The following is a 27460-nucleotide window of genomic DNA, read 5'->3' as shown; positions in this document are numbered from 1 at the left end:
TTGGATGTGATAATTGTGTTGTGTTATTGTAAGACAGAGGCTCCTACAAGAACATACTTTGACTGTGCAGAGGATAAATATCCAGAAATATCCTTTCTAAGTTTATCAAAGTGGATCGCAAAATATAAGAACACATGAGCTTGATTATGGTAATTTTGATATTAGAAAAATGGTAGTTTCTTTCACTCAAGTTCTGCCTGATTGTGCTTGAACATTTCAAATACCTTTTCTTTTATAAAGGATTTTGAGTTTGTCCATGCCCAATGGRTTCAGCTCTTTAGTGAATATTTGAGAGATGTTCCTTATTCCCACTTAAGAATAATTGGATAGTTGCTGGTTAGTAAGAAAGAATGGAGTTCAAATGGAGAGAAGCAAACAATAGCTGTACTGCTGTGAAGTGTGTTCTCCAGATGGGTTCTGAAATTCTGGCTCCTTCCCTACCCTTTTTGAATCCTCTACTTCCAGCTTGTTTGTCAACAACGAATGAAGGACGTGCTGTACATGGTGTTTTCTCCAGTTTAGAGAAAGGTGGGGCACGAGTTGGGAGCCAGTGCTCTTTCAGTTCTCAGTTTTAGTAGGATTACTTGATCTCAGGTAAATAGAATTTATATGATACAAGGCTGTGGTTTCATAAGCAATTTGAGCCAGTTCCAGTGRCTCAAAAGTCTTTTCAAAGAAGTCTGTTCTTCTTCCCCTTTTACTCTGTCAACATTTGTGTTGGGGACTGCACCAGAAATGGCATCATATTTATCAGTATAACAATTTCTTTTTTTTTTCCTGCAACTGCATCAGTTCCTTGATCACTTCTGTAGCCTTGCAGCCTTAGCACAAGCTTGAACGGAGGAAAGCCAGTACTTCTGTGTTTGTTGGYGACTCTTGTTTACATAAGGCTGTCATTTAACAACTACTTTAAGCCAGAATTCATATGAATGAGATATCTGAAACTGTTATTTGGAATGTATAAACTTTTTTACTACTTTTAAGAAGAATAACATTCAAAGTAGTTCACTTTGGTGTATGGAATTGACTCATAATTTTTACTATCTGTCTGCAAGACTATGTATAAAAATGCCTGTTGGGTACATAAATACAAATTTTATGCGACACATATTTTGTATGTGTCGTGTATTTTCAGTACGGTTTCACATCTCAGTCCAGTCTCCATTAAAAGCATGGTAAAAACTGACTTGTTCAAAGCTGCTTTTTGAAACTTTCTAATATTTTAAGTATTTACTGTACAAATCACCCACATAAACCAGCTTATGTCTCACAGTCACAGTAATGTTATTTTTTTCTTTCTTTGGTGTTTATCAATTAGCAGTGCATAATAAATGTACTTTGTACATTAGCATTTCAACAGCGTCTGTGTTTTGAAATTAATATAAAATTGAAGTGATTTAGGTATTAAAAACTGAGCAACTCTTTTTTTGTCACATTGTCCTTGGGTGGAAGGTACAGTTGGATGCATAAGAAAACCTATTGTGTACTGCCTTGGTTTTCTTGGTAGTTTGTTTCATTAAAAGGAATATGGTTTACCATATTCTAAATCATMGTTTCTTTCTCTTTAGGTTGCAGCGATCTATAAAGATTCAACTATTGGAAATCTTATAAATATAGTTATTGTTAAATTAATTGTAATTCACAATGAACAGGTAAGAAAAAGAAACATTTTAAACATTTCATTCTTATATATGAAACAAAATGCATGAATTTGTATTGTAATTACAAAGTTGTGGTTTTTTTAGTTTAAAGTATTTTCTTTATGCAATTTTGTTATAAARTAGGAAACTATATGTCAAATGTAAGCATAACTTCAATGCCTGTGTTTTCCTGTCTCTCTGTTAGCACATTCTGCTGACCTGTATTGACATAAATCAATAGTCATAGATATAGTATATGAAAGCTTATGGCAGAACTACCTGAAGTGTGGTTATACTTGTGGAAACATGACAGGAAAATCACAGTTTTTATAGAGGATTTTCATGGAAAACTTTCAGCTCTAACAGCAGTAATATTTTAAGATTGTAAGAAGTACATACAAAGGTTTTATATTTATTTATCATAAACATTATCACTCTATTTTTTCTAATATTTAATATATGGTAAATGCTCACATACGTTGTCTAGAATAACAGGTTCTTATGAGTGATGACTTGTAGCTAAATTCAGATCTGACCCTTCAAACAAATCTGCWGAGGGAATTCTTATGTGGAGTCCTGCTGACTTTCTTTCCGTGYTCAAGTCATTACTTTGCAGATGAGCAGCAGGAATGACAATGCAGTAAGTGTAAGTGCATGARTATTAAAGCCCTTACTTGATGTTTTTGACCATTTCTTGCTTAGGAAGGACCCGCTATCACTTTTAATGCAGCTACCACTCTTCGTAATTTTTGCTTATGGCAGCAGGCACAAAACACTTTGGATGATACTCACCCTTCTCATCATGATACTGCTGTTCTCATCACTAGGTACAGTATCTAAAGTAGCCACAATTACTCACCTAGGTGAGACAAATGCGTCAGTTTTGTTTTTACAATATCATCTTTTAACCATTCCATGGACATTGTTCATRTATAAGTGAATAATAATAATATCTTGCACTTCCCAAACCACTGATTATCAATACATGAACAATTACTCTGACATTGCTATGTTGATAGACAAGCATCTGGTGATCCTTTCATTAACAAAATGATAGAAATTAAGTAAACCTGAAATTGTTGCCATAAAATTAAGTCATTAGCTATAGTACATAAATGTGATAGGGGAGGAGTGTTGTACATAATGGAGTCCGCTGAAGGATGCAATGACAGTCAACTCTTGATAGCTCTGATATAATCAGAGCTATGAAAAGTTTACAATGGAAAACATATAAATATTAGTATGCATTCTTCCTGTACACCAATAACCTCAGTGAGGGTTCGGATGCTCATTCATTCAAATAGTCTCTTTTTTACTCTTCTGTTTCACTAATTTTTCCCCCCAGTGTTCAAGTTTCAAGTGTACTGCAATCTGCATGTTTTTCAGCAGTCTTTCATACTTTATCCACCTTCTGCTTTATAGAGAAAGAACATAACAAATTTTTGTTCTTTGCATGCTACATAAAAAACAGTACTGTGAGCTTAGTCTGGTAAATTTAAATGACTTCTTTCACAAGAATACAAATTGCTTGAATGACTTGTAGCATTAAAAATAGAGAATCGGATTTACAATTGTTGTAACTAGTATAGCAACAGTGAAATACTTTAAAATATTCTTTTATATGCGATAATGATTCAAAATAAATCTTTTCCTTCAAGGGAAGATATCTGCAGAGCTAGAGAGAAGTGTGATACTCTTGGTGAGTTATTCTTTTTTCATCAGTATGATTTTATAACAGAAAATATGTGAGAATATCACAATAGGGAGAAAAATTTGTTAGCAATAAGTCAGAAAATAGATTAAAGCCACAGACAAAAATGATGATTTTTCATTTCTTATTGCTGTTCTCTCCTGGCATGTACTTTGGTGCCAGGTGGTTGTTAATTTTATGTAAATTCGCTGCATACTTGGGGCATGACTTTTGACTTAAGTGCCACAGTATTTATTGTAATACATGGCACTACATGAAAATTCATTCTCTTAAGCTTTTATATAAGGATTCAATTTTGCAGGTTTAGCAGAACTAGGTACAATGTGTGACCCACTACGCAGCTGTTCCGTRAGTGAAGAAAACGGATTGAGTGCTGCTTTTACTATAGCACACGAGCTTGGACATGTGTAAGTACCTATTTCCTGGCAGGTAGTATTTTTTTTTTTCACTTCCTTTTAAATATGACCAATTTTCAGTCGTGGACTTTGCATTTCTAAGAGGGCACAGTGTGTTACGTCCTTTTAGAAGAGTCATTATTTTTGCCCCTTGAAGTGAGCCAGATACAGAACTTGTGAATTTTATAACTTGGTTGGTATCTTGAATTTTAGGAAAAGCCATCCAAATAAATGATTTCTGTCCTTTTGTCCTATGAATTGGTTGGGACACTGGGACATATCCTATGTTGCATAGATAGTGCAACATAGTCCTGTTAACTCCAGCTGCATTTTAGCCCTGTTAGGAATTTACCTTTTAAAAAAGACAATTGTTAATGTAACACAGAAATAKTCTTCCTTGTGTTTGATCCTTTCAGAATACAGTAGAGTAACACAAAGAGAAATACTTTACACTGAAAACTAAGAGGAGATGACAGCATTTTATTTTATGAAGCATACCTCATCAGTGATGGCAGAAAGGTGCTATACTCTAGCTCCCTGAGCATGCCACAGTGTAGGTAACAAYGACAATACAGAGCTCGGTAGCTAGCTTGCATCTTCATGTGCCTGCAAGTTCACTTAGACACATGCTATTTGTCATGGTACTTGAACTGTGATAATAAAATAAGGTGTTGTGTTAGTTGCATTAAGTGTGATATTGAAGTGCTCTGTAGTTTTTGTTACTGAGTAGTAAGAGTTACGGTATGAGAATTGGGGTTGCATGTTGTGGACAGACCAGCCATGGCCTGTATATTCAGYTGAGGAGATGGGTTGTTCCTTTAAAGTGGCGTACTCCTAAAACACTGGAATTCCTCTGGTAAGCTAAAGAATTATGCTAATTGTTAAATTCTTCTTGTACCCAGCCCAATATAACTAGGAGCATTTGGATAAGGCATTTTAAAGATACCTATTGTCATAATGATCACATAGATGTATTAAGTGAGTCCCATTAAAATTTAAGGTATTTTCAAACTCAAAACRCAAGCCTTAATTCTACAGCAAAGAGAGGTTAAGTTAATTGTTGCTGAATTTGTTTTGGAGTTTAACTGTTTTGYTTTTTAGGTTTAATGTGCCTCATGATGATAGTTTTAAATGTAAAGAAGCTGGAATTAAACATCAGTATCATGTGATGGCTCCAACTTTAAATTATCATACAAGTCCATGGACCTGGTCAAAATGCAGTCAAAAATATATCACTGAATTTCTTGAGTGAGTGCCAATATAATGAYATGGTTTAGAATGGGGTTTTTTGGGTTTTCTTTTTGTTTGTTCTCTTTTTTCTTCCCAATTTCATTTATTTCTGAGAAATATTTTAAAGGTATTGCTTAAATAGATTTTTTGTGTTGTTCTTAGGTTTAACCATTGGCTTGTAGAGCCTCAGTCCTCCAGAAAAATACATGTGTTTAAAACTCTTTTGATGATTTATGACTTCATTAAAGTTGCAGTGAACATGCAAAGCTCAGAAGATTTTTTTAAGTGCARTGGTATTGTATATTGAAAATAACTTTAGTATTATTTTAGTAGGTTAGAATAGGCACCCCCTTTATTTTCTAAAGTTTTTATGTAACAAGTAAGTGATAGGTGTAATTTAGGCAGTACCATTTTTCTTTTCCTTTTCTTAAAAAATGTGAAATATCAGAAAAAAAAACCTTAATTTTGATTGGTGGATCTAAATGTAAAATACAAAAATGGAAAATCAAGTGACCTGGTTAATTTAATTATTAATGAATTTCAATTAAAGTCATTATATCAGGACGTAGGCATGCAAACACATAACTCCACTGCGATAAGTGTTGCAAGTGCAAGAGTTGTGTGAGTAATGAGAAGGTTCCAAATGAATTAGGATAGATTTATTCACATTTTGTTCCTGTTTTAAAACAGTACTGGTTATGGTGAATGCCTCCTAGACAAACCTAGTGGAGGAATATATGATCTTTCCTCTCAGCTGCCTGGGTCWATGTATGATGTCAACAAGCAGTGTGAGCTTACATTTGGTATTGGGTCCCAAGTATGCCCTTATCTGGTGAGTGAAAAACCAAACAGACAAAATAATTCTTAATCTGTACTAAAAAAAWTTGAAAATTACTAGTTTGGGAATAATTTTATCCTGAAATAAGTACAATTTTAGATTATATTCTTTTGAAGGGGAAATAGTTCAGTAAACAGCTTTGCAATTGCACATGTGAGAAATCTATAGCAATAAAGAGTGGGATGCATTTGTTTTGATTTCCATATTGGTGAGTGTGTTATTCCTTTAAAATATCTAAAACTGCATAAACTAAGGTTTCCTGCAACAACTGAAACAACTGGAAGGGAATTATTTCAAAACTTTGTGCAAATGTTTTCACATTACAGGTCATATCTTACAATAGCAGGTCTTGCTTCTCTGCTTCTTATAAAGAAGATACTTAGAAACTTAAAAAAAAATATAGCATCTCAAACTTTTGTTCTAAATGTTTGTTCCAAAATGTAGATTGCCTCTACTTTGTCAGAGTCAAAAGATGTTTTCGTGCCTGACTGTCTACTTTGTATACAAAACTGAGATATGGAAAAAAAAATTGACTAGATTAATATTGAAACTTTAATTGCATTTTTAAAACTTAATATAGCCATTGCAATAGAAACACAAATACAACATTAGAATTGTATTATTGCTGTCAGGATGTCATGTAGAGTTATATTTTGGACCAGCTTGTAAAATACCTCTACCAGTATTGTATATCTTGTTGGAGTTGTTTAAAGAACATTTAAGATCAGATTCAGACTGGATTAAGTGGAACTTCTGGTGAGGTAAAATGTTGTTTTGGAGGAGTCAGGATTTATCAGAATATTACAGGAAAGGAGAAGAAGGCTTCAGAGACCTGAAGATAGTGTTACTGAAGACTGCTTTGTAAATTTTGTAATCCGTAAGGATTGTTTGTCTGTTAAGAGTCTTTTATTAATTTGAAAATGAGACTTTCTGCTTAATTTTCAGTTAGTTCATTTAATTCTTGTTGAATTAGTTTAGAGTCTTTTTCTGGGGTATTATATGGAGATTATATGGGATATTATATATGCTGCATAGAATTAACTGTAACCACTTACATGTTTTTAAATTAAATTTTCTACTGAAATAGAAAATGAAGTTATCTGTTAATCTGATGGGATCAGGTTCAAATATTCCAGATTCCTGCTTGGCCTTAAGCAAAATCTATTTTGGTTTTGTGGGGTTTTATCTGTGAAAAATGGTAGTACAATGGCATGCACAAAGTCTGCCCCGTGTGAGAAAATACAAATATCACAATTGATGTCTAAAATGGTATTRCCGGTGCAATAAAAGTCGTCTGTTTTCTGGGTATTTTTTAGAAACAATGCAAACGCTTATGGTGCACAAGCACAGAAGGTGTCCACAAGGGCTGTCGTACTCAGCACATGCCTTTGGCTGATGGAACAGCTTGTGGTGCAGGAATGGTAAGCCTTGATTTGTTTCTCAGTACTTGCATCTGTGGATATAGGAAAGAAAGATCAATTCTTGCTGTGTGGCAATACTGCACCTCTAGAATACTGATTGTTTGAAGAGTGTACACCTGACTTTACATGCAGTTTCTCTTAGTTCTGTAATGTTATGACACAAAAAACCTGTTTGTCTGTTCAGAGAATTATTAAAGTTTGCAGATGTCATGCTGTTTAAAAATAGGTGAAAGAAGTTAGGGGAAAGTTGTTAACTTTCCTTCTGTTTGAAACATTCAGATCATGCAAAATAAGTAGTTTTTTTCCTGATTGGTAGTGTCCAAAGTTGAATTGTCTGAAATAAGGCATCCCTAAAAGCCTGTTTTCCCCAGTTTGTCTTGTTGAGGCTGTTTATTGAACCAGAACAAATTAAGTGTGAGTCATTTAGGTACAGGTGTATGCTTTTTTGGAAAGAGTAAGTCTTTGGATTAGCATCTAGTCTCAGTAGTTATTGGTATCTGCCTTGTGTCTGTTTCAGAGAAAATATGAAAGCATATGTCAGTATCTCTTCACCCACTCCAGGAAGTGCCATAGCCATGCATAACTTGTGTTCATTTTCTGTCTTGCCTKTTGTAACATAATTCAGGATACTTGGATCTGTTCAGTGCTAAAAACAGGAGAACTTCTCAGTTAGACCATAAGGTGTAAGACTGCCTGGCTGCTTGATTGAATGCTTTGACAGMTTAAAAAAAAAAGAAGCGAAAACTGCGTCTTCTGTATTTTGCCATTGTTTGTTTGGTAATGAGTGTTTGGGTGATGAGGGTGCTGCTCACTGCTTCCTCATGTGCAAGTTGTCTTTGAATGCAGATCTTGATTTGTAAACTTGGACAATATAACCTTGCTTAGGCTGTCCATAAGGGTCATGAATATCTAGTTAATTAATAAGGCACTTTCAGAACCTTGACACAAACAGAAGTAGTGGAAGCTAGTTGTATCCAGTTTCCAGTAAAGATTTGTGGCTTTTAGTTTTGGATTTGCATGTAGTTTGGGAGATGAACAGAAATCAGGTGCTGAATTCTTTGCTGGTCTAGTATTTGGCTTCTTCATTTCTCACTTCACCATCAGCAAACAGAAGTGTTTTCTTACTTGTCCAGGTATTGTGAGAATAAATATTTTTAGATTTTTCACATGCTTAGGTATGACAATGATTAAGTATGAGTGGTTTACTATGTTGAGTTGCTTTTATATAGTAGTGTATTTTGGCAACTTCAGGGGCTGTGGGAGCAGCATTATTTTTTTCTTTTTTTTTTATAATTTTGTGTGTTCAAATATGATTAAAAATTAATTTSTTTGTGTAATAGACTGCTACATCTCACTAAGTTATTTCTGAATTTCCCGCCAAAACATTTAATCTGTGTTTGGTAAAACAGTATTAATGAGGAATTTGAACGTAGTGTCTTAATGGATAACAAATGTAGTGGGTAGACTGTCTCAAATGGCTTCTTTCTGTCCTGCAAGATTAGAAAAAGTTACTTGAAGGTTGCACTAGAAGCTTTTGTTGGTTATAGCCTATGCATGCTGTTGATGTTACAATGTTTAACCCATTTTTAGCCAGTCACTCATCAGAAAAGTTCATCTTTTATGTAAACTTCATGGGTAATCTTCAGTTAAATTGACTCTAATTTGCCACCATCAGAGGACTTCTTTTATACAAGAATACAAAAACCTATTTTATGTAATTAGTGCAGTGAAACMATTTTTCTCTAGGAAGTAAAGAGCTAATTACAGTCATTGCCTCTGAAAGATGTAAGAAAGAACAGCAATTAATTAATCTGACAAATTGTCATTTGTTCCTGACTATGGGACAGCTCTTTTCAAGCTCAGTCTGCAAGTTGCTGCAGATATGAATGGGCATAGGACATGGTGACTAGTAACTGTAATTAATATTTGCCAGCAAGCTAAATCGATTTATATTGGCATTTGTGACATTCTTGCTGCGATGGATGCAGAAAGGATCCTTAAGGCATTTGTTATTTTAGTATCAACTTTTTAAACCCAGAGTTCAAACATTCATGTGTCTGATTAGTGGATCTTGCTCTGTAGACTGCTGTAACAGTTGGAGTTAGTAATGCACGTCTGAGCCAAAAAAAACACCACCTCCAAAAAAGAAAAGTTGTTGAAACCATCTATCTTCTAGGATTGGCATTCTCAGAAAAAGTCTTTATTGCTACAAAAMTAACTGCAAAAATACCCAGTAAAGTGGGAGTAGTTTATAATTATTTTTTGAGGCACTTCAAAGGGTTGCACTCTGATCCTTCCTGGATTCCTGAGGAATATAGAAATATRCCCGTGTTCCATTGATTGCTTGAGCATTGGAATGGAGAGGTAGGAGGTAGCTTTATGATCTGACCCAAACTTTTCCATGTCCTGGGGATATCCCAGCATTCTACATAAGGGCAGTTTATCACTTAAACATTGAAAAAACCCAAATGTCACAGAAGTTTGGAAAAATCTGTTTAACAGCAAGAAGGAATTCYCATGATACAAGCAACAGTTTGATTGGAAAGCATGTGCCTTTTTGTGTTTTAGATACATGTTAATCAATTCTATTCATTGTAGATATAAAATGTATATTGACCTAGCTTCTAAAAATATCTGGAATAGCTAGCAAGTGAATTAGGATTTTATCCTAGTCCTTTTGACTTAAAAGATAGGGATATGGGGATAACTGAATGGGAATGCAGAGCAATGAATAATTGCTTTAAATAGTACTATTTACTTTGAATAGTAAAAGAAGTACCTGTCTAWTTCTGAAGCATGTTTGCTGTTCCTCAGTTGTAGATTACTGAAGAATTGATTACTGTTTAATTGGTTATTTACTACATTTACTGATTACTATTAAAAATKGTTGCACAGCTTGACTGCTATGACCACTAATACATGAAGATACTTAATCTTTAAGAATAAACMGTTTTGTGTTTATATAAGTAAAGTAAGTATAAAAAAATCAGATTAATTTTATCAGAGTTGGGTGATAGCGGAATATGTTCATCATCTGGAAAGCTGCAGCATATCTTTTGAATTATGAGAACAGGGTTATGTATGGGCTCAAACCATATTTTTTTCTGTGAACTAGGATTTCTGTGAAATACTTTTCTATGAGATATCATTTCAGAAAAAAAGTTTCAAGGGAAAAATAAAGTGTGTGGATTTTTTTGCAAGAAAAAGTTGAAGACATTGAAAAAAATCAAATATTGTGGGTTTTGTGGATAATCATTTGAGTAATAAATGTAGACTTGGCTGAGAATCCATGCTACAGAAATAAATACCTGAGATGCCATGGTTATACATGCAGTTAGATATCTTTCCAAGCTCCATTTCTTCTGCCTTCTATTCTCCTTTTGTTAACTACTCTGGTTTTGTTCCTTTTATGTGCTGTAGGGTCCCACTTCTCATCTTGGTTCTTTGAGCACTGTGCTTTTTGGACTTTGTGTATTACAGGAGGAAGATGGAGGGCAGCATTGGTCTGATATACAGCAAAAGGTTTCTTTACCTCCATTTTCAGCAGGTAGGGCAGGCCTGTAGCAGTACATTCATTTAAGGCAGTGGATGGGAACTCTGTGGGCATAGATACAGCCAGCAAGAACAGGAGTTTGCATTCATCTGAGTGGGTGTTCTTGTCTTTGCTCCCTGCTCATGGGGTTATGTTCTGAAGCTGTGTAACTTCTAAGATTCATATTCCTTTCCCAGCTCCCTGTGATTGGAATCTGCTTTGAGACAGTTTMTGCTCATTCTTCAGCTACAGGCCAGATGCATTATAGTGAGTCGTGTGCTGCAGCACTTTTTAGTGTTTTTCTATTTTGTGATTCCAGTTATACCCCTTTTCCTTTTCTGCATTCAATCCAGTAGAAATTTCTCTTCCTGTGCTATTCAGTCATTATCAGTTTGTACTGTATTTTATAATGCAAAAAAAAAAAATCAGAACAATAAAATTTATCTTTGACAGGCAAAATACAGATCATGGTGTTCACTTTTGCAACACTTTGTCTGCATTTTCTCCTCATGCTGAAGTGTTCAGTCATCTTGCTTCCTTTTAGAAGCACCAGCAGTTACAAGTAACATCCATGAAAACATGTTGGTATCTGGGCTCAGCAAAAGCTGTTCATCTCTTTTTCTGCAAGGCTGTGTGGGGTTTCCATGCATGATATTATGTCCTCAGACACTGAGCATCAGTATGTCAGTCTTTGCTCAAGGTCTTCAAAAACCATGTGTATCCTGGGGGCTGCCTGGAAAATACAGGCAATAAGAGTGAACTTGGAGTCCTTTTCCAGGCTRTGTGGGAAGTTCTTGATTTCAGAGGAGCTCTAGTTCTGTTCTGCGTGCTTCTACCACTCTCCTTGATTCTTATCGAGCACAGCCTGGCAAATAATGCTTTAATAATTTCTTTCAAGGTTGCTTTCTTGGAAATTTAGCAAGCTCACTTCATATTGGAAGCACTCCCAATCAATTTATCAAGTCAAAGGTTAGTCCATAGGAAAGATTCAAAGTGCTTGTTATTAAAAGTAAATCTGGGTGTCCATAGATTTATTGATTCCAAATTTGAACCATTAACCCTCCTCTCATCTCTGAAGTTATAAAAAATTATTGTGGATTTGGGTCAGAATTTCTAGGTTTTTTGACAGAAGACCAACTGTTGATCTTGACTAGAGCAGCATTGCCACTTACTGCAATCTGTATGTTTGGAAATATGTGTAATACCCATTTTACATGATGCATATGCTATATTTGCCATTAAAAATTAAGGAAAAAGTTGTTAGCAATCGTATTTAAATTTATGATAGCTCTTTAAATTATAGTATCTTCAGTGAAGCAATGATTCAAGCAAGCACAGAGGAACATCTGGAACATGTCTGGTGCTGGAGTTTTCTACCGTGACTTCATCATGTTGCTTCTGTAGGAATGCAGCAGAATAATAGCTGAGACAAGTTTGTTGAATAAGTTATTAGCATCACAGATGTGAACATATGCTTTGTATTTTTATGGATCAAAATAATACTGTTGTGGATATAAAATTTCATTTTACAACTCTCTTCTTGAAATCACCCTTCAAGGTATTGTCAATGTTTTTCTGGATGGAAGAAGAACCTAAATGCTAGGTCACTGTCCCATATTAGAATGRCAGTATTCATTTTGTGAAGGGGGGATTTAGACTTCAGCCTATCATGTAAAAAATTTATTTCCTATCATGCTGAGGACAATTCCTGGAAAGGCAAGTTCTTTGTATTCCTCCTTCACCTTATGGCTGCACTATATGCAAAGTCTGCCTTTGTTTGCTGGGGWTTTGATGTTAGGTACTAGAAGGTTTGGATTAAAGGTACCCTAAGGCCATCTTGAAAAAAAAAATAGTACAAACTAACAGTAAGCACTCCAGTGAGAATTCATACAAAGATATGCAGTGAAATAATGATGGCTGTTTGGTTTTAAGTTAAAGCATTAGTCTTAGCATCCGGTAAGTGATGGTCTGGCCAGTTGACTGGATCACTTACACAGTTACATACCAAGACCTGGCTTTTGTTCTGTGTTTGCTTTGGTTTGAGAATCATCTGGAATCATCATGTTCTTAGGGGAAGGCATGGAGAGCTTAAAAGTTATGGCCTACATGCAAGCATTGGTGTGATGAGGAATTATGCAGGCAGGCAATTTTATAATGAAATTGGATTWGGAACTCAGGCAGAAACCTGAAAGGAGAATCTGATTCTGTTACAAATTCATACTTTTAGAACAAAATGGTTAATAGCATGTGAACATAAGTGTCAGTATAACAAAAGCATATGCTAATTAGGAAACAATAGCAGCTAGGAATTATTTTAAGCTGTGATAAAACCACTGAACAAGATTTGAGTTTTGTGCCAGTCAGCTGTGTTCATGAAGATTGCACACAATTTTTATGGGTTCAGCAAAATTTATGTAAATTCATAGTTTCTACAACAAATTTGTAATAACTTTTGAGAAATTCTATGTAATGTGATCTATGATCAAATATACTACATGGGATTTTCTAAAGGACACAAGTGAATTAGAATTCCAGCTGCCCGAAGTCATCAGTAGAATTAGTGCTGTAGCAGCAGGACACATGCACCAGTTATAAGGTTCTCATTTAGAATTTTTAGTCATTTACTTCCTGAATAAACACTGAAGTGGGTACATATTTACAGTCAGGAATGGAATAGTAAATACTTAGAAGCAAGAGATTGATGCTTCTGGAAAAAAAGGCATTTACTTTCTATAAATAGTAATAGTTTACAGTTGTGATGAAGCCTCATAACTGACATGACAGCAATGAAATAATCTTGCAATATTTGTCTTCTTTATAATCCCAGCAGATGAAATAATTCCTTCTTTATGTAAATTTTTCGTTGGAAATAGGTAGTTCTTGACCAAAAATAAGATCTAAAGTAACCRAATAGGCATTGCAATGTAGTATCTTGCTCTAAGAATTATTTCTGTAACTATTAAGTTTTTTAAAATTTAACTACTCATTCCATTTTAATCGCAATAGCTTTGTTAAATTAATAGTAAATAAAAAAATAGTAAAATATAAATAAAATATTKTGCACCTTTTGTTATAGGTGTGGAAGTCTGAGTTCAAGAATGAATCTATAGCATGATCTTGCTTTACMTGATCAAGGTCTTAAACGTCTGCTTTTCCCAAACAAACCCACTAGATAGTTAGCTTTTGAGATGTTCAAAGCATCCAGATTTTCTTGGTGTTTTGTTATAACTTTTCACTTTTTGTACCAGCACAAATTCCAAATAAGCTGAAAAGTCTCTTACATAAAAGACAGTTGTAAATCTGTTTTTTAAGTTAATGCATGAAAACATATCAGGAATTCAAGATCTTTTAGACATATTTGGATAAAGTGAAAAGACTTAAATATATATTCAGCATCCAGTAGATTTCCTAGTAATCAAAGAATTCCAGACAGCATTTTTAAAAATATGACTACTGGGTAAGTTATCTTAAAGGAAATTGGACATTTTAGAAAATATCTGGATCCAGATAAGAATAATGAGCTCTTAAATTTTGTTCTTTTTGTGCCTAAAATATACAGTAAGCTTTTGCTGGAATGTTTAATTTTGTTTTGTTTGTCAACTTTGCAGCACTGCCGCCATGGAATTTGTGTGAGCAGAGAAATGGAGCTGCGTCCTGTAGATGGAGAATGGGGACCATGGGGACCTTATAGCTCGTGTTCACGAACTTGTGGAGGTGGAATCAAGAGCACCACCAGACTGTGCAATCGACCAGAGTATGTTTTTTATTACATTTTACATTAGTGCCTAATGAAGATATTAAGAAATTATGGATTGGTTCAAAATAAAATGGAGGTATTGTGGACTGTGCAACTTAGTTTGAAGCACCAGTGAAAAARTGCTTCTTTCAATCATGTTTGGAAACAGATAAATCTACAGACTAATATGCAGAGGACTTYTCAATTACTCTTGTCTTTCAACAATATTATCCATTCTTAAAGATGTTTCTAAAAACTTAGTTTGGCAGGRTCTTTTTTTCTAGGTTTACTCTTTACTCTTAATTGTTTCTTTAAACAGTAGATGTTTTCTTTGAAGTAAGAGCTGCAAAATAAGTATATGTGTTCCTTACTGATCTCCAGTGAAATACTTGATTTGCTTTGATTTAAGGTTTTTCACAACATTGCCACCAGTAATGTCCCACAAGGAGCTCTGGTTATAGCAGTCATTTAAAAYTTGACTTTATAACTAGAACATTACATTGACTGAATAATTCTGTGTGGGTTTTATGCTCTGTAATAAAAGTCAAGGAGAACTTTGCCCGTAACTTGTCCAGAAGCAGAACCACAGCTGGTGCCTGAGTAGATTAAGGGTTTTTCTAAGGAGTCATGTCAGCTTGATATTATCAATAGGATAAATGAACTTCAATCAAATGGCCCCAGGTTATTTTATTTTCTCTGATAAGTAAGAGGTAGTAGACTAGATTGCCATTAGATATGCCTCTTTCTTTCTGTAGTAATTGATGGTATCAATATACTGTTGATTTATTCTTTTTCTCTTCTCCACAAGCATACTAATACTGAATTATTTTGTGTCAGGGTTTATAGCTGTTAAAATATATTTTAGACTTTACAGTAAATGGGGTATTTTCCACAATTTTCCCTTTTTATTCTTTTGATCCCGAAAGTGAGACCAATATTAGGACAACAGAAAAGACTGTGCCAGCTCATGATTGTGTTCTTTCTTTGTCACTCTGTAAAATAATAATTTCAAATCACTGAGGGAAGTGTTGCTTGTGTAAAAATAGGACTGCAATCTCAGCTAAATTGATAAAAGCATTAAAATTAATAATGCTTTTTCCRGGCAAAATAGTTACAGCTGTAAGAGAAGTAAAAATAATAATGCATAAATAAACATCAGTAGTGAGAGTATCACCTACCTCAGCAATAGTATTCTACAAGGATTGGGTTTATTTTGGGTATAAATGAATGCAGAGTGCAATAGAAGCTGAGTGTGTGTGTCTGTAAGTCAATTACAGCTGACAGAATGCTCTGTGAGATTTTCCCCTTTAAATCAGTGGCTGAGGCCACTTTTCATGGAAAACAGCAGTTTGAGAAAATGAGTGTGTTTTACATTGGCTTTTTTTTTAGGCCAAGAAATGGAGGGAGGTACTGTGTTGGTCGCAGGATGAAATTTCGGTCATGTAATACTGATTCATGTCCAAAAGGCAAAAAAGATTTTCGGGAACAACAGTGCTCTGAATTTGATGGCAAACACTTTAATATCAATGGTCTTACCTCTGCTGTTCGCTGGCTTCCAAAATACAGTGGTAGTAAGTAATTATGCATCTCTTCGATTATCACAATGGAAAATGTTACTTTAAATAAAGTTTTAAAACAGACAAGAAACCTCTTGGATTTTCTTTCCAGTTTCTATGAAAGATCGCTGTAAACTTTTTTGCCGWGTTTCTGGAACAACTTCCTACTATCAGCTGAAGGACAGAGTTGCTGATGGTACTCCCTGTGGAGCAGAAACCAATGACCTTTGTGTTCAAGGCTTATGCAGGGTATTTAAATCTAAACTTATTAATTATTAAAATCAATTTTAACAGGTGGAGAAGTAGATATTAAATATTAATACAAATAAACATTACTGAAAATATGATTTTCTGATTTTATTACTTATCAAATTAAAGATCTGGAAATGGAGGCAATTAAGTGAATAACATGTAGTTGAATCTGGAGACCCACAGTCTTGGCTCATTAAGCCTCGTATGTGAAAATGTTAATATTATCCAAGTGAGCAGTGAGAAACTGATCCAAAAATAGCATAAAGGGAGGAAAGATGCATGCTGTGTGGTTATTAACATTGTATTTCTGCTGCCAAAGAAGTAAACAGTAGAAAATCCAAGAGTAGATAGATTATGTAATTATTATTTAATTGTAACATCAGGAGGAACTGACCCTTGAATCAATTCAACTTAACAGCAACTATGGCATTGCTACAAGATTTTGTTGGGAGAAGCAAGATGCTATATTTTAACAATTCAAGACTTTCTTGTCACGCCTGTTTGAGGTTTTGCTGATTGCAGTGAAACTGAGTAAATTCAGGATGAGAAGAAAATATAGCTTTTTTGTATACTGTTGAATAAGGAGGAAATGCCAGAGAATTGTCTTGTTTATCATAGTTCAAAACAACCCTGGAAGTTTAAGTGAAGATAGATAAACAAAAGCTGTGCTTATATTAATTTAACCAGCATAGTCTATGTGTATTCCTTTGCTTCTTTTGCAGTAAGGACAGACTTTACTTGCAGTAAAGGACAGACCATGTACACATGCATACTGCTTTTAGGATTCCAAGACTTTAATGTAAATATAAATAAAAATTTATACACTATGTTGATTTAAAAAAAAAAAAAATGTACTGGTATGTGTTCTTATACAATTTTTGACATACTAAGTGTATTTGGATTGCACCATTATGTTTTGCCCATACATTGCAGAATCCAAAACCATTAAAGACTGTTAATGAATTGCTAAGGAAGGCTAGATATATACAGTAAACAAGAATACTTTGGGGTAGTGGGAAGCTTACATTACTTATTTTCATTGTTTTCCAYTGAGCTAAGTGATGCAGGTCTTTTTTWTTTTTATTATTTGGATTTTTTGTAGCAAGCAGGCTGTGATCATGTTTTGAATTCGAAGGCAAGGAGAGACAAATGTGGAATCTGTGGTGGTGATAATTCCTCATGTAAGACACTTGCAGGCACTTTCAACAGTGCTCATTATGGTATGTTTGTTTTCTCTTTTTTTTTTAGTTTTAATGCACACTTCAGTATGGCTTAGAAATTATTCTTTACATTTAAGGAAGCAGGATTTTAGTGTATGTTCTTTAGGGCCTCTGTCAACAAATATCTTTGATTTTCAATCACACTATCTCATGGATGCAGAGGCAAACACTATGATATACTAACCCATTCAAGTGAAAAAAAAATCAACCCATTCAAGTGAAAAAAAAATAAAAGAAACAAGGAGGGTAAAAGTACTTTAAAAGAAAGAATGCTTCCTGCTTTATATTTTGCATTCTCTTATCTGAAACTTGCAGCTGGAGGACATATTCCAATATCTCATTTTCTTTGYGTAAAGAGATAGCCAGAAGTTTGCRTTGTGAGCAGCTGATGAAGTTCTTTTTCTCCTAGAGTGAAAAATATAACTTGTGAAATGTGAGTCTTCTCCTTCCAGAAAACAATTTATGTTTTTTCTTCCTCATTGACAAGTAGTGAGTGAGAAACTTCTGAAAAATCATGGTGTTTCCTATTGATTTGGTTTAGTTTTTCCAATAGAGCTACTGATAGTTCTGTATCTAGTCTTTTCTGTGAAGTTTGGAGGACTGTTGTAAGTGTGCAGCAATGCAGTTAAGCAGTTAGGGCACAGAACATAAGGACTGAAGTCTGCAGGTTGGGATCAGCCTAGAGGCTCCTTTGTGCCACTTCACTGGTTGAAAGAGACCACAGGCGATGTGAAAATGATACCTGGAGAGCTGCCAAATAGGATCTTCAKAGAACAAAGGGATTGCTGCTGAAGGGCAAAGTATGCCACGTATCCTGTTGGGTTTTCTTTTCCCCTGTCAGAGGGCTCACACCAATCAAAAATTGCCAAAAATCTGAAATCATACAGCTACTCTTCCCATACAAATACATGTATTTTTCCTTGTGTCTGTGCTAACAAATTGCTTATAGATAGCAGATGAATTTTGTCACACATACAGTTGTTACAAGTCAAGTGTCCATAACGTGAAACTGCCATTATGCAAATATGGCTGAGACTGTCACTCTGCTATTTAAWGACTTTCCGTTGTCACACAGTTATCTGCTTCAAATTGAAGTTGGAGGAGAGAAAAGTCCCTGTGTTTTGGGATGAGGAAAACCTTGAGTTATTATTTGGTTTTATAGTTAGTTGATTTTTTTTAATTATATTCAAATTCTTGAAAATATAGCATATGAAAGTTAATACTGAGTTACACCAATGAACAGTATGCTGAATATATGGGATTATGACTCAGGTGTGCTCAAGTAGGAGTACAGCCATGCAGGGAAGAAGTTGTGCTTAGCTAATGTCTAAAACTCCAGTGTCCATGTGAGGTCTAAGACATCCCCAGGCTAACAGCTGAAGGCGTTGTCTGAGGAAATACTATTTTCAAAAAAATTCTGAATTAGGATCATAAGCTAAGTACGCCAATGTACTTGATCTTTTTCTTTTAACTTCGTTTGGTTCCTGTTTCAAACTGAAGTTAGTCATTTTACTAAGGCAGAATTTGGAATTGACAATTGCAGCCTATGGTGTGTGCTTATGCTCTTGCAGTTACAATGTTGTCAGTAATTGTGTAAATAGTACTGAAGCAATAATCAAAAATTTATTGCAGTGAAATAATAATTTGTTTGACTTCCATTTTAGGAGATGGCAATCTAATTATGTGCACATTAATACTATGATGGCCACTGTTATTGCATCAAATTAGAGTATCTGAGGATTTCCTGGTCATTCTCAGTCTCTTAGTATGAGATTTATTTTCTTTGTGTCCTTGGCAGCATGCTCTGCAGCTTGTTTATAGTTTCCTCCCGTATTTTATCTTCTTTCATTCTATTACCACAAGGTCTTCAGTGTGTGAGATGAGGGGCTTTTTTAACAGTGTTTTTGGTTTTCTTCCCAGTATATTGAAAGATTGACCAAACATTATTTATCCAGAGCATGCAGTTTGTCAATTTGCAATTGCAGTGCTGCCCCCAGCTGGTTAATGTGATGGACCTCTAATTAGATTAAATCTTCATTTAAATGCATGGCATAGTTTTAATAGATTAAAAGCACTTGGAAGTYAATGTATTATGAAATTTGTCATGGCTTAACCCCAGCTGGAGCCACACAGCCAGTCACTCACTGCCTCCCAGTGGGATGGGGGAGAGAACTGGAAGAATAAAAGTGAAAAAAATSATGGATTCAGATAAAAGTAATTTAATACCTAAAGCAAAAGCCCCGCACAYAAAGCAAAGCAGGAACTCATTCAGCGCTTCCCATGGGCAGGCAGGTGTACAGCCAGGAAAGCAGGGCTCCATCATGCATAGCAGTGAATTGGGAAGACAAATGCCATCACTCTGAACATCCCCCCTTCCTTTTTTCCCCAGCTTTATATGCCTGGCATGATGCCATATGGTCTGGGATATCCCTGTGGTCAGCCAGGGTCCATCTGTGTYCCCTCACAACTCCTTGTGCACCCCCAGTCTCATCACTGGTGGGGTGGGATGAAGGGCAGAAAAGGCCTTGACTCTGTGTAAATTCTGTTCAGCAGTAACTAGAACATCCCTGAATTATCAACATTTTCCCACACAAATCCAAAACACAGACCCCTACCAGCTACTGTGAAGAAAATTGACTGTATCCCAGTCAAACCCAGTACAAAATGAAAAGGACATTGCCATTTAAGTTTTTACTCACAGAGGTGCATCAACTAAAGTTAAGTCACAGTAATATTGTTAAACACAGTGAAACAGGTGGGAAAATCATCAAAATTTATATTAATGCTTCAGATTGTATGTTTATATTTATTATTTGTTTCCAATGTTTGCCATTACTCAGCTGCAAGTATCCTTTTGAATTCGTGCTAAGCATCTGCGGGAAGTTTGGATTTTTTAACCTATGTTTATGTGCAGAGTGACTTGCTTAAAAAGTAGATCTTCCTGCACCTAATTTTGTTACCTGACAAGGCTACCAGAATAGTACTTGGGGATATTACAAGAAATGATGACTGATTTGTGAAGCATTTATATTTTGAAGGGTGTGCACATTTTAAGCAGGAGGTGGATCAGGCATGGCTGGTTTAACGACTGTATCTGCCTATGCATATGGCCTACGACACTGCAATGTTTTGGTATTTAAAATTCATTCTTTAGTGTGCTGTCTTGAAATACTCTTGTAAGAGAAAGCTACCTCAAATTGTATAAACAGGGAATGGAGGTACTTCGAGTGAAGTGACTTACTCAGATTTTACTCAGGAGTTTTGTGGTTAAATTTTGAGGAATCAGAGTGTTTCCTTACTTCCTCTTAATATATTTGATTGCTTCTTAGAGTAGTGCTGCTCTCTATGGATTTTTCTGAGTAGACTGAACTCGTGTTAGTGGTAAAGAATTCACATTTCCGAACAGAGAACCTAACTAAGTAGTTCAGTGAAGGCATTCAGCATTGGTTTTCTCTGGTGCATGGTCAGATTTTGTGAATGAAGTCAAAATGTATTTTCATATTTACTAATATTTGACTGTTTTTATATATAATTAATTTGTGAATAATTACATTGCAGGTTACAATGTTGTGGTAAATATTCCCAAAGGAGCAACAAACATTGATATTCAACAGCACAGCTACTCAGGGAAACCAGAAGATGACAACTACCTTGGTAAAAACTTCCTGTGTACAACATTGATGGATAGGTTTTGTGCTCTTGACAGAGATCTGTGCTGGACATATATTATGAGAAGTCCGGTAAAGACTTTGGAGAAAATATCTAATTATTTCATAGCTTCATTTGCCTGAGTGTCTCTGTAGATACTAGTTTTCAGAAAAAAATCAGTGAGATGTTAAGGTTTCTAATTCTCAGACAAGTGTGTTCATTTGTCAGAGAATAAGATAGTACCTTGCATAATTTTGTCAGTTTTTTACTATGTTATCACAATGTTAATTGAGATGCCCCAAGTGAACTCAGGAATAATGCAGGTATTTGTTATTTTAAATCTTGAAAGCATACACTTCATTTATGAACAATTTGACCATCAGCAAATTTATCAGTTGTCTCATATTTCTCTTTTTCTATTATGTCTGGGACATAAAGAGTATAAACGTCATTACATGTTGATGGATGTGCAAGTGTAACAAAGAATTMATGGGTACATCATACCAAAAATCTTTGTTGTCTATTTCACAGTAGTTACATTGTATCTGAAGCACCTGAAAAAATATTGATGCATATTTACCTTCTGTCTTTTCTTGCATTGTCATCCTAGCCAACAAACTTCAGAACTGTCAAAAAATTTCCCTTGTCACCTGTTGCCCAGTTGTTACAAATGCAGCTCACAGCACACAAAAACAGCCCTCATCCACTGACATTAGCTACCATTTCATGTGTAGTAATGCCTGAATAGCATCTTGTACTACAAATTTTGCCTTAGTTGAAAAAATTTTGACTAGTAATTCATCTTTATTATTGCATATTGGTAATTGTATTGAATTACTATCATAAATACTTAATAATTTGTTTTTATTTGCAAGTTTACTTTTAAAACTCAGAAGGACCTGCAGCAAATACTAGGATGTGGGCTGTGGAATAGGGCAGAAATACTGATAATTATTGTTTCCTCCTATGCTAGCAGAACYTAACCAAATTTAAAAGTCATGACTGCAGTCAGCCCTTCAGCAGATGGCTGAGAAAATCCATGGCAATTGGAGGTGAAAGTTACTGATTATTAGGATTGAATTAATTAATTTGGAACTGATACAACTTTTTACGTGAACTAAAATAAAGCTACTTGTTGGTGAGAAGATACATTATTTARAGATTTTATTGATAAAACTTTTTAACTACAGAGATTTCAAATATTTTGTTTCACTTACAGCTTTATCAGATACCCATGGAAATTTTATCTTGAATGGAAATTTTGTTGTAAGCATGTCAAAAAGAGAAATCAATATACAAGGAGCCATTTTCGAGTACAATGGTTCAAACAATACAGTAGAACGAATTAACAGCACTGATAGAGTTGAAGAAGAACTAACTTTACAGGTGCTTTGTTTACTTTTTCAATAAGTTTGAAAATTTCCTGCATGATCATTGTGTTAGTAATTTTATKTTCAAGTTCACTGAAAAACAGCTATCATTTTATCTCAATCAAGGTTTTGTGTGTAGGGAATTTATACAACCCTGACGTGCGTTATTCATTCARTGTCCCAATAGAAGATGGACGTGATCTGTTTACATGGGATCCCTATGGACCCTGGCAAGACTGCAGCAGGATGTGCCAAGGTACTATGAAGTGTTTTTTTCACCAGAACCAAGGACCTGATGGCATTTAGGAAGGGATTCATCTTAGGTTCTCTCACTTTTCCCCCTTACTTGTGAGGAAGAAACTTCGACTTAAGTGCACAGAGCCTGTAAGGACAGAATAGCTTCTGATTTTTGTTTTTGCTATTTTTAGTACTTATGTGGTGCAATTCTATATTCAAACCTACATTTGGGGACATAGGAGCAGTTTATTAAAACAAAAAGGTTGAATCAAATCTAATAGATCCTTAAAAAGTGGTATTGTACATCTACTAATATGTATTAGGCTTTCATGATGCTATTTCCAGATGGTCACTGTATCTGTCTGGTCTGGTATCTATCTTGTCTGATAKCTTTCATGCTCATTTATTTGTCTTTTTGTGATTATCTGCTACATGAGACAAAGTCTTTAAAGATATATTTTATTATTTTAAGCTGTTACTCTATCGGCCATTCCAGTATAAAAATAAAGCCACAGCATTTATGAAATGTGCATATCTGAAAGTGTATGTGCACAGATTTTTGACAAATACTCTTATTAGTGGGTGCTAGAAAGGCCTGAAAATATGTGATGATGAGTTCCTTCTGGTTTTGAGTCAAACTGTAGACATGGTCATGTGCTGGAGAAGCAGAGYAGTTTTCAACTGTGGTATTTCTCCTAGAGCTCCAGATCTTTTAAGTATCTTGTGATCAAATTTTCTTCTTCCTTAAGGGGAAGGATCACAATATGTAAGTTAACATGATGGTTTAGAATTAAATTGATTAGGAGGACATACACGGTGTGCTTGAAATATTGAGCCTGATGAGTAAATGGACTATTGCACTTTTGTAGTTCTCTGGATGTCAATATCGCATGAGACTACTGTAGGACAGCTGGGAGGTGGAAAAGGTGACTGGGAAGAGGTTGTTCTCCATCTGGAATATGGTCAGCTGCACAAAGAAGCATGTTTGTGGAGAATCTGCTGTATTCAACAATTTGTGTTAATGGGGTATCTCAGTAAAATTCCTAAATGATGAATGGAATCCATAAGGCACTCTTATTTTAGTACTTTTTTTTATTTCCTTTGGTGCTTTTTGAAGGTATTCGAAGAAGAAGAATGACATGTATACGTAAAAGTGATCATGTGGTAGTGTCTGATCAAAGATGTGAACTTGTACCTACTGTACCAAGTGTCTTTGAGGAGTGTAATACTGAGTGTGAATTAAGGTAAAAAAGGGATCTAACTGGTGGAGTTGTTGTGGTCTTACATGTTTTTATTGATTGACATTGACACGAAGTAATTCAGACTGCTTTATCTTCTGTCCCTCCATCCCTCGTTCTTCTCATCTCTCCTTGTTTTCCTCGAATCTGTTKGTGTAACAGCTTTATACATTATATTTATACCTCTGACTGCAGAGATCTAGGGTGCTTTCCCAATTTTCATTGGTAAAGTACTRAGTCTCTTGTTAGAATTGTGAATCTGTTCTATATATTCGGCTGCAAAAACTTGTATTGCTGGGTGAAATACGTTTTCCACCAGAATTGAACCCACAACCGGAACTAATTTCAAACAGACTTGTGKTTTTGCACTCCAAGAAAGCCCACACTGAAGTATTCAGAGGATAAAGAGCTAGAATTATAGTTTACATTTTTCAAGGTCACCTGGGAGATTAAGACAAGAGATCCTTTAAATTTAAAAAGTTCTTTTAAGCCTATGAGTTAAATTCTTATATATTGCTTTGAAAATTCCAGTCATGAGTTAGAGTTTACAGTTTTGCCTGTTCCCTAAAATGCATATCTATATTTACATTATAGTTCTTTTTACATTCTCTTTGCTTTAATTGCCATGATCATAGTTTTTAAAACATAGTTAGCTTTCTACAACAGTTTGTCGTTGTAGGTGGCACAGTGTCGGCAAAAGTGACTGCACTTCGAAGTGTGGCCCGGGACATCGGTCTGTTGAGATCCGCTGCATGAAGTACTCTATTGCAAGAGGGCTCAGTGCCCCAGTGGATGATAAATACTGTGATSATCAGCAGAAACCACCATCCAGAGAGCCCTGCCATGGTGACTGTATGCTAAGGACTTGGCACTACACAGAATGGTCAGAGGTACAGATTTAAAACTTTATATTTGTACCAATGTAGGTCTGGTTAGCATTCATACCAAATTTTTATTTCCCTATATATTTATATAGTTTAATAACAATGTTTGACAAATACAGATTTGTAGGATCATGTAATACCAACCTGTATATGTCAGCAACTTCCTCAAATGTTTGGAAGAAATGGTAGCTTGTTTGCACCTTGGTTTTGGAAGTCAGCAACAAAGATCTGGTAATTAAAGGTGTATATTTTATTTACAGCCTTAATAATTTAGTTCTGTACAATTTTGGTTTTATTCTTCCATAGAGTTTTATCTTGTAACTATTATACAAAGTTCTGAATTTATCTCATGAGTGATAAGTGATCATATTAGCAGACTGTRGATTAAATGGAGGGCACTTTTATCTGGTGCAATCATTAATGTTTTTTACCTTTCAGACTGATAATGTATTTTGACCTGATTTTATTGTGTTCTGTTTCCTGTTTCATAACTATACATCTCAGTGTTCTAGGAGCTGTGCAAGAGGTGTCAGAACCAGAGAAGCTTTTTGTATGAACAACTTGGGTCGTCATCTTCCTGACAGAGAATGCCAAGAACTTCCAAGAGTTGTATCACAGAGTTGTAATGAATTCTTATGTCCGAGCTGGTCAGTTACTGACTGGAGTGAGGTAATGAAACTATGTAAAAGTTAAGGCACATTAGGTCCAGGTCATGAATTTTAAAGTAAGCTGCTTTAAGTGTTTAGAGTTTTTATTTATTTTGGGCCACACAGTTATTAAAGTTCTGAAGTCCTGTGATTTGTCTGATGCACATCACAGATCTATGAATGGTATGAGAACTTGTGTAAAAAACTCCTAGAATTAATTTTTCTCCCTAATTTTGTTAGATTAAAATGCAGTAGTGAAGATACATAAAGTAAACCTACTTGCAGTAATTTGCATACCTTCCTATTTTATGAAGCAATGAGTACAGCCAACTGTTTAATAGAAAGATATTAATTTTATTATAGATTAGATGGATATAAAAGAATCATGGACAGTTGAAACATTTTTCCAGTGAAAGCTTGATATGTGTGCTATTATTTTGAATAAGTATTTTTTATTCTATTGGAAATAAATGATCTGTACATAGTTTTCATAATTTGTAGCTTTAGAACCTTAATAGTGATTTCTTTGTATTAGCATTTGAGTTGAAGTGAACTTGGAAGGAAAGGAGACTTCATAAAAAACCTAGGGTTTTTTGGACTACTTACATTCATAGAATAGTTTTGTTATTTACGTGATTTTTAAAATCCAACAAGTTACTAAAAGAAATTGAAGTCATTAATGCATATTCATGTCTCTGCTGAATTAGAGCTGATGGTTCTAATAATTTTACAGTGTTCTGTGACATGTGGCAAAGGAATGAAGCATCGTCAAGTCTGGTGCCAACTTAATGATGAGCAGCTAAGAGATGATTTCTGTAACCCAAATGACAGACCAGAATCAGTAACACCATGTGAACTTCATGAATGTGCATCTTGGCAAGTAGGSCCTTGGGGATCAGTGAGTATATAAGGATTCCTGGCTTCTTGTTTTATACTTCAGGCTATGAGCAATGACAAAACAATACTTTTTAAACACTTTAGCTGAATCTTAAGTAGTTGTTTTGGTTGAATTGATTCACATGTATATTTGCAGGATCCTATTGGCTAGTTAACTTGTAATTTAGGAACACCCATATATAAATTAAATACCTAAAATAGTAGTTAATCCTGAGCCTTAGTATCAAAGATGCTTTTGCACATCAGTGTATTACATCACCACAATAATGCAAATGAGGATAGTAAACTGTTCAGATGAGTGAGAYGGGTAAAAGACCAAATATTTATAGGTGAGTGGACATACTGAAGTGGTAGCTTCAATTAACATCATGGAAATATAAATGCTAATAATAGCAGGGAAAAAGACTTAGTATTTTATTGTTACATTTTGGTTTTGCCTTCCGTGATAAAAAATCTGCTATCTCTATGTGAAAGTGCTGTTGAAAAATATGTTCCTGTGTGATGCTCAGAGAGGATTTAAAACTGTAGAAAAAAGTAAATTAATTTGTTAAGGAAACTTGTCACCAAATAGATGAGAATTAATTAAAGACATTAATCCTTTTCATGCAGCTTTTAAGAAATCAGGTTGCTCAAACCAGAAGTATTGGATTATTCAGTGTTTCTTGGATGTTAGTGGGAATTCATAACTGAAGAGAAGCTGATATTTATTTTTTTTAACATATAAGCTGTTAKTAAAATACAGAATAAATATACCTTTGGAAGTTAAGTATATTTTTAACTTAACTTCAATTTTTTTACCTTGGAGATAACCACATTGTTGCTTTATATAATGTAGAATTCCTTTTGATCGCAAGGTAATGACTTTCCGTTCCTACAAGCTAAATGCAAAAATGTAATTAAAAATTAATTCAGTCCCATGATAGAATTCTTATGAATAAAAAATAGTTTTCTGAAATAGCCTGTACAAGTAATTTACCAATCTGTATCACTGAAGCAGAGCTTTTCATT

General features: G+C 34.8%; 1 protein-coding gene across 1 annotated transcript in view; it reads left to right on the top strand.

The window, feature by feature from the left end:
- Nucleotides 1–27460, top strand: part of ADAMTS20 (ADAM metallopeptidase with thrombospondin type 1 motif 20) — an 83053-nt gene that overhangs the window by 19587 nt on the left and 36006 nt on the right. Inside the window, exons 5-22 of the mRNA XM_057366146.1 lie at nucleotides 1569–1652; nucleotides 2343–2467; nucleotides 3299–3339; nucleotides 3653–3758; nucleotides 4848–4994; nucleotides 5667–5808; nucleotides 7131–7235; nucleotides 14376–14521; nucleotides 15893–16074; nucleotides 16172–16308; nucleotides 17414–17531; nucleotides 21090–21185; nucleotides 22399–22565; nucleotides 22676–22805; nucleotides 23904–24030; nucleotides 24704–24914; nucleotides 25413–25577; nucleotides 26289–26453. Of these exons, the coding sequence (XP_057222129.1) occupies nucleotides 1569–1652; nucleotides 2343–2467; nucleotides 3299–3339; nucleotides 3653–3758; nucleotides 4848–4994; nucleotides 5667–5808; nucleotides 7131–7235; nucleotides 14376–14521; nucleotides 15893–16074; nucleotides 16172–16308; nucleotides 17414–17531; nucleotides 21090–21185; nucleotides 22399–22565; nucleotides 22676–22805; nucleotides 23904–24030; nucleotides 24704–24914; nucleotides 25413–25577; nucleotides 26289–26453 (2394 nt within the window). The remainder of the gene's footprint in view (nucleotides 1–1568; nucleotides 1653–2342; nucleotides 2468–3298; nucleotides 3340–3652; nucleotides 3759–4847; nucleotides 4995–5666; nucleotides 5809–7130; nucleotides 7236–14375; nucleotides 14522–15892; nucleotides 16075–16171; nucleotides 16309–17413; nucleotides 17532–21089; nucleotides 21186–22398; nucleotides 22566–22675; nucleotides 22806–23903; nucleotides 24031–24703; nucleotides 24915–25412; nucleotides 25578–26288; nucleotides 26454–27460) is intronic.

This window comes from Malurus melanocephalus, unplaced genomic scaffold, assembly GCF_030028575.1.
Source record: "Malurus melanocephalus ecotype Western Australia unplaced genomic scaffold, MMel_1.1 scaffold_60, whole genome shotgun sequence".
NCBI lineage: Eukaryota > Metazoa > Chordata > Aves > Passeriformes > Maluridae > Malurus > Malurus melanocephalus.
Note: the sequence above shows the minus strand (reverse complement) of the source record. Positions and strands in the feature narration are given on the sequence as shown.